The sequence below is a fragment of the Sander lucioperca genome, chromosome 9 (genome assembly GCF_008315115.2).
Source record: "Sander lucioperca isolate FBNREF2018 chromosome 9, SLUC_FBN_1.2, whole genome shotgun sequence".
Classification (NCBI taxonomy): domain Eukaryota; kingdom Metazoa; phylum Chordata; class Actinopteri; order Perciformes; family Percidae; genus Sander; species Sander lucioperca.
Window position 1 is genome coordinate 21,608,221 of NC_050181.1, and position 8,256 is coordinate 21,616,476.

Here is an 8,256-nt window from a genome sequence, read left to right on the forward strand (position 1 = left end):
GTCTGTCTGTCTCTCTGTGTCTGTCTGTCTCTCTGTCTGTCTGTCTCTCTGTGTCTGTCTGTCTGTCTGTCTGTCTGTCTGTGTCTGAACCTCGACAGCGGTCAGTAGTAACGGGACAGGAGCGCCGTAACAGAGCTGCAGAAAACTAGTTAAAAGGCTGAACATCAACATAACGGAACAGGAAATGCAGGTTAAGTAAGCGAGCAGGGTTACATCTTTTACGGGTTTCTCTCTCTTCGTTAAGTAAAGAAACAACAGGAAGAAGAGGCCTGGGACAGGAAGAGAAAACCCCATCAAAATATCCAAGCAGGAAGCTAATAGACATACCTGTAATCACCTCGGAGGGCGAGAAGCTAAAACTGCTACGAACAAATCACAAAATACAGTTGGTTGTTTACGTTAATATCAGCAATCTCTCGAAGCTAACGGTAATACTATCCCTAAGTTAGACGGGGGTGGATTCTTATGTTCTTAGCCCCGCCCCCCCTTATATATATATATATTCCCTTGTACTTCTCTCTCTCGCCGTGGCTGACGTTGTGAAGCCGATGTCGCGGCGACCACGCTCTCAGCTTGGCGACAGGTGACGTCACGCACCTGGCTTCGCAAAAAGCAGCGTTCAGTCCCCATTCTCACAACACGGCTAAGAGACAAAAGGCCCGTTTTTTTTTTTTTTTTTTTTTAAATGTCCCAACTATGGCAATATATATTGATGTATATATTTATATAGCCGTCGTTTCCTTCCTTCATTCAACCAATGAGCTACAGAGAGCCTTCTTCCTCTTCCTCTTCCTCCTCTTCCACAGAAATGAAAATAAATCAGAAAGTCCAGTCTAGTTTGACCGTCCCGGTGCTTCCCTGAACCGTTCCTCCCCTCTGAGCCCGACCGCCACACTGCCCTCGCTCTCTCTCTCTCGCTCTCTCTCAACGCCATCCCGAATCAGTCTGCGGGCGCCAGCGAAGACGCTAAAAACAGGCGCTCCGAAACCGGGCCGAGCAGCCGTCCGGTAGCAGACGTTGCTTTATATTTTTTTGTATATGTCCCAAAGAAAGAGTGAGTTCTTGCGGTGTGTGTAGACGTGGCTTCGGAGGAAAGCAGTGGAAGGGTTTGTGTTTTTTGTTCCTCAATGTTTAGGTTTTTCCGCGGGTTGACGGTAAACCCGGCGGTCGCGTTAGCGCCGCGGTTGAAGAGATCCTGCCGGGCCCTCCGGTCCAGGAGGGGAGGGGGCGTCAGCGCTCCTCGTCGGACGATGGGGGGGTGGGGTCGGTGTTTCGGCCTCGCCGGAGGTTCGTCGCCGCCTCCCCGGCACATCCACCGTTTAATTTCCCATTTAAGTCGGAGCCTCGCCTTCCTCTTTCGTCAAACTTGTGGTTTTTTTCTCCTCCCGTTTTCTCCTGGTGGTGGTAGTTTGGTTGTTGCCATCCGGACACAAAGCGCCGGCCGCCGCGGCCTGCCGTTCAGTGCGGCGGGTTCATGACGCCGTGGCCTCGCTGCTGCTTCTGTTTCTGCTGCAGGAGGAGCTGCTCCAGCGCCGACGGGCCGGGCTGCATCATGGAGCTCGACCAGATAGACTGCAGAGAGAGAGAGGGAGGGAGAGAGAGAGGGAGACAGAGAGAGGGAGGGAGAGAGAGGGAGAGAGAGAGAGGGAGGGAGAGACAGAGAGAGACAGAGAGAGGGAGGGAGAGACAGAGAGAGACAGAGAGAGGGAGGGAGAGAGGGAAAGAGAGAGAGAGACAGAGAGAGGGAGGGAGGGAGAGAGGGAGAGAGAGCAGAGCCTCAGCATCATAACACAAACATCTTAAAATCACTTCTTAAAGGATGACTTCGGGTTTTTTTTTCAACCTGGACCCTATTGTGCTAATATGCATTGAAGTTGGTCCAGTGTTGAGCGAGAACACTCTAACCGGCAGCCGTGAACTGGGCTGTAATATAACCCTCCAGGACAAACGTTCAGCTTCAGTCAGCGTCCACTAAAAGTTCTGTTTTCGCCGCTGACAGACTATTCTAAGTGTCTGACAACATTATGAAAGGATCCCTACAGAGATAGACCTTTTAGTTAAAGAGGAAGATCCTTTTAGTTTAACATGAAACAGCCCCGAAATCACCATCACCAAACCCACCAGACTCCATGTAAATAATCAGGACTTTTAGCGTGTATAGAGCCAGCATATTTCCACCAGACTCCATGTAAATAATCAGGACTTTTAGCGTGTATAGAGCCAGCATATTTCCACCAGACTCCATGTAAATAATCAGGACTTTTAGCGTGTATAGAGCCAGCATATTTCCACCAGACTCCATGTAAATAATCAGGACTTTTAGCGTGTATAGAGCCAGCATATCTCCACCAGACTCCATGTAAATAATCAGTGCTTTTAGTGTGTATAGAGCCAGCATATCTCCACCAGACTCCATGTAAATAATCAGTGCTTTTAGCATGTATAGAGCCAGCATATTTCCACATGTAAATGGGTGAATTAAGGGTTTATTTCAACCAAACCAGAGTGGTGATTGTTGGAACAGTGGAAAGATGAACCAAGACGGCTTTTGATAGTTTGATTTAGTTTCTGTCCACTTTGAATGAAGTGTGTTTTACAATGATAAAAGTACTGATTATTTACATGGAGTCTGGTGGGTTTGGTGATGGGGATTTCGGGTTAAACTAAAGCAGGCTGAGACAGGAGAGTGTGTGGAGACATCAGCGGACCTTGAGGCTGTCGAGCAGCACGGTGGAGGACGACTCCTCCATCGGACACTCCTGATTGGTCCAGGAGCTGCCGGCCGGCCCCGTCTGGTGCCAGCTGGAGTCCGAAGCTGCCGAGGAAGCCGCAGCCGGCAGGTAGTCCAGCCCGAAGCCGCTCACCGCTCCTACACAGAAACACACCGAGCACACGTCAACATCTGGGAGCAGAGCTCACAATCAACTCAACTCGTTCAACCTTTAAAGCACCTGTCAAATTCAAGATTTTTTGGCACGTTCTTTCTGACGGCTAAGTTACTTCAGTCACAAAAATAGCAAAAAAGGGTTGGTAAAAAACATTCATCTGTGGATAGTTTTCTGAATGAATGGATTTTATGTTTGTGTGTGTGTGTGTCTATGTGTGTGTATGTGTGTGTGTGTGTGTGTGTGTATGTGTGTGTGTTTGTGTATATGTGTCTGTGTGTATATATATGTGTCTGTGTGTGTGTGTGTGTGTGTGTATATGTGTGTGTGTGTGTGTGTCTCTATGTCTGTGTGTGTGTGTGTGTCTCTGTGTGTGTGTGTGTGTGTGTGTGTGTCTCTGTGTGTGTGTGTGTGTGTGTGTGTGTGTGTGTGTCTATGTGTGTGTCTCTATGTGTGTGTGTGTGTGTGTCTCTATGTGTGTGTGTGTGTGTGTCTCTATGTGTGTGTGTGTGTCTCTATGTGTGTGTGTGTGTGTGTGTGTGTGTCTCTATGTGTGTGTGTGTGTGTGTGTGTGTGTGTGTGTGTGTGTCTATGTGTGTGTGTGTGTGTGTGTGTGTGTGTGTGTGTGTGTGTGTGTGTGTGTGTCTCTATGTGTGTGTGTGTGTGTGTGTGTGTGTGTGTCTCTATGTGTGTGTGTGTGTGTGTGTGTGTGTGTGTGTGTATGTGTGTGTGTGTGTGTCTCTATGTGTGTGTGTGTGTGTGTGTGTGTGTGTGTATATGTGTGTGTGTGTGTGTGTGTGTGTGTGTGTGTTTGTCTCTATGTGTGTGTGTGTGTGTGTGTGTGTGTGTGTGTGTGTGTGTCTCTGTGTGTGTGTGTGTGTGTGTGTGTGTGTGTGTGTGTGTGTGTGTGTTTGTCTCTATGTGTGTGTGTGTGTGTGTGTGTGTGTGTGTGTGTGTGTCTCTATGTGTGTGTGTGTGTGTAGATTCGATGTTTGAAACATCTTAACAGCTGTAGTTTGAACCCGCTGGACTCTCACCGGTCTTGTCGTGCTTCCAGCGGTCGACCCCCCGGCGGTCCCGGCTGTCCGGAGTGCCGATGGGCCCGAAGTTGGAGAAGGGCATGGCTCCGTGGTTGTGTGTGGGGGGGGAGGACGGCAGGCTGCTGGGGTTGGAGGAGTGAGGTGATTGGCTGGCCGGGGTGGAGTGATCTACCAATCAGAAACACACACACACACACACAGCGTTAGGCTGCATTTACATCACTACGTTTTGGTTTTTACGTGTTTGAGTTTTGAGCCAAAACTGTTTTTATCTCCAGTAGAAAAGTTAAAGTTTAATTACAGATTTTAAAAACTACCTTAAAAATCAAAAGTACACAAAAAAAAAAAATATTTTGACTTTTTTTGTGAAATATTTAACCTTTTTTTCATGAAATATTTTGACTTTTTTTCATGAAATATTTTGACTTTTTTTCATGAAATATTTTGACTTTTTTTTCGTGAAATATTTTAACTTTTTTTTCGTGAAATATTTTAACTTTTTCTTGTGAAATATTTTAACTTTTTTTCATGAAATATTTTGACTTTTTTTTCGTGAAATATTTTAACTTTTTTTCATGAAATATTTTGACTTTTTTTCAACATAAGTGATTGTAATTAGTTACTTTCCACCTCTGATAACTTACTCAGTAACGGATGTGATTTAAAATGTAGCAAAGCACAAAACTTCAAAACAAACATACGTTACATAAGTTAAAGTTAAATTAACAGGTTTCAAAAACTACTCTAAAAAGTAAAAGTACACCTTAAGAAAAACTGCTCAATTACAGTAATGTGAGTAATTGTAATTCGTTGCTTGGTTCTGAATATAAACACATTTCCACCCGTACAGGTGAGCGAGCGTACCTGAGCTGGCGGGGAGCGACGGAGACCACGGAGTCCCCTCGAACAGAGAGTAGAGCGACGGCTCCTGGTGCATCATGGGAGCGTCCAGCTTGGAGCTGGGCGGCAGGTTCTTCCCGTACGCCTGGCTGAAGATGCTGTTCTGGTTGTACTCCTGAACACACAGAGACAGTACAGCTTTGATCCATCGGGTACACGATCATTATCAGACTCGCTCTGCTTACTGGCCACGAGCTCGCTCTGAACTCAGAGAAACTGATCTTTACTAGAGATGTTCCCATCGTAAATCGTGGAAAAACACCCGATTACAACTTTGAAAAAATAACTTTGGAAAAAAACAACAAAAACGTTAAGAAGGGACATCACAATTATTATTTTTTTGACGGTCGACGGAAAAACAACACAAGGGTTAAATAAAGGTTGAATTAATTAATTATTATAGAAAAATTAAACTAAAATAATTATAAAAATATCTTTTTGTAAACTGAACGCACGCACACACACACACACACAACCAGACAGAGATACACACACACACACAGAAATACACACACACAAACAGACAGAGATACACACACACACACAGAAATACACACACACACAAACAGACAGAAATACACACACACACACACACACACACACACAGAAATACACACACACACAAACAGACAGAGATATACACACACACACAGACACAACCACACAAACAGACAGATATACACACAGAGAGAGAGATACACACACACACACACACACACACACACACACACACACATAGAGACCGAGATATACACACATGCACACACAGACCGAGATACACACACACACACACAGACCGAGATATACACACATGCACACACACACAGACAGACAGACAGACAGACAGACAGACAGACAGACACACACACAGACAGAGATACACACACACACACACACACACACACACACACACACAGGTCAAATTACTTTTTGTAAACTGATATTTTTTCACTACTGAAAAAAGGAGACAGCACGAAATTCCGTTAACTCTTCTGATCTTGTGTTCACATTTCCAAATAAAGAACAAATGGCAAAATGTTTGTTCATGAACTAAATCTAGAATTTATGAATGAATGCTGTATTTCATTTACTTTACCTGAGAGCTTTTGCCACTGAACAAATTAATCTTAAAAAATCTGAATCCACAATCTGACACAGACATGCAGCTACTCACTGCCATCTGGTGGTAAAACGGCGTCAGAACAGGCTCACACAACTAAACAAAGGATCCCTAGAGCTAGACCTTTTAGTTAAAGAGTAAGATCCTTTTAGTTTAACAGGAAACAGCCTCAAAATCACCATCACCAAACCCACAGACTCCATGTAAATAATCACTAATTTTAGCGTGTATAGAGCCAGCATATTTCCACCAGACTCCATGTAAATAATCACTACTTTTAGTGTGTATAGAGCCAGCATATTTCCACCAGACTCCATGTAAATAATCGCTACTTTTAGCGTGTAAAGAGCCAGCATATTTCCACCAGACTCCACGTAAATAATCACTACTTTTAGCGTGTATAGAGCCAGCATATTTCCACCAGACTCCATGTAAATAATCAGGACTTTTAGTGTGTATAGAGCCAGCATATCTCCACCAGACTCCATGTAAATAATCAGGACTTTTAGCGTGTATAGAGCCAGCATATTTCCACCAGACTCCATGTAAATAATCAGGACTTTTAGCGTGTATAGAGCCAGCATATCTCCACATGTAAATGGGTGAATTAAGGGTTTATTTCAACCAGACCAGAGTGGTGATTGTTGGAACAGTGGAAAGATTAACCAAGACAGCTTTAAATAGTTTTATTTAGTTTCTGTCCACTTTGAATGAAGTGTGTTTTACGATGATAAAAGTACTGATTATTTACATGGAGTCTGGTGGGTTTGGTGATGGTGATTTCGTGTTAAACTAAAAGGATCTTACTCTTTAACTAAAAGGTCTATCTCTGTAGGGATCCTTTCATAATGTTGTCATCTACAGGCGGAAAGGGTGACGAAAACATTTAAAAAGGGCAACAAAGGTAACAAAGGCATGGAAAAATGCAACAAATAATGCGGAAAAAAGGCGGAAAAAGGGCTACGAATATTGAAACATATAATACTACCTGACACTACTAAAAGGTGTATAATACTACCTGACACTACTAACAGGTGTATAATACTACCTGACACTACTACCAGGTGTATAATACTACCTGACACTACTACCAGGTGTATAATACTACCTGACACTACTAACAGGTGTATAATACTACCTGACACTACCACCAGGTGTATAATACTACCTGACACTACCACCAGGTGTATAATACTACCTGACACTACTACCAGGTGTATAATACTACCTGACACTACCACCAGGTGTATAATACTACCTGACACTACCACCAGGTGTATAATACTACCTGACACTACCACCAGGTGTATAATACTACCTGACACTACTACCAGGTGTATAATACTACCTGACACTACTACCAGGTGTATAATACTACCTGACACTACTAACAACTGTATAATACTACCTGACACCACTAACAACTGTATAATACTACCTGACACCACTACCAGGTGTATAATACTACCTGACACTACTAACAGGTGTATAATACTACCTGACACTACTAACAACTGTATAATACTACCTGACACTACTAACAACTGTATAATACTACCTGACACTACTAACAGGTGTATAATACTACCTGACACTACTAACAGGTGTATAATACTACCTGACACTACTAACAGGTGTATAATACTACCTGACACTACTACCAGGTGTATAATACTACCTGACACTACTACCAGGTGTATAATACTACCTGACACTACTACCAGGTGTATAATACTACCTGACACTACTAACAGGTGTATAATACTACCTGACACCACTAACAGGTGTATAATACTACCTGACACCACTACCAGGTGTATAATACTACCTGACACTACTAACAACTGTATAATACTACCTGACACTACTACCAGGTGTATAATACTACCTGACACTACTAACAGGTGTATAATACTACCTGACACTACTACCAGGTGTATAATACTACCTGACACCACTAACAGGTGTATAATACTACCTGACACCACTACCAGGTGTATAATACTACCTGACACTACTAACAGGTGTATAATACTACCTGACACTACTACCAGGTGTATAACCCTACCTGACACTACTAACAACTGTATAATACTACCTGACACTACTAACAGGCGTATAATACTACCTGACACTACTAACAGGTGTATAATACTACCTGACACTACTAACAGGTGTATAATACTACCTGACACCACTAACAGGTGTATAATACTACCTGACACCACTAACAGGTGTATAATACTACCTGACACCACTACCAGGTGTATAATACTACCTGACACTACTAACAACTGTATAATACTACCTG

At 43.3% G+C, this 8,256-nt stretch overlaps 1 protein-coding gene across 3 annotated transcripts in view; it reads right to left on the reverse strand.

The window, feature by feature from the left end:
* Positions 1-227: 227 nt before the first annotated feature.
* Positions 228-8,256, reverse strand: part of smg7 (SMG7 nonsense mediated mRNA decay factor) — a 50,341-nt gene continuing 42,312 nt past the window's right edge. For all 3 annotated transcript variants that reach the window (XM_031303520.2, XM_036005200.1, XM_036005199.1), the window contains 4 exons: positions 4,790-4,940; positions 3,923-4,093; positions 2,709-2,869; positions 228-1,572 (listed from right to left, as the gene is read on the reverse strand). In XM_031303520.2, coding sequence (XP_031159380.1) covers positions 1,459-1,572; positions 2,709-2,869; positions 3,923-4,093; positions 4,790-4,940 — 597 coding nt within the window. In that variant the 3' untranslated portion in view covers positions 228-1,458. The remainder of the gene's footprint in view (positions 1,573-2,708; positions 2,870-3,922; positions 4,094-4,789; positions 4,941-8,256) is intronic.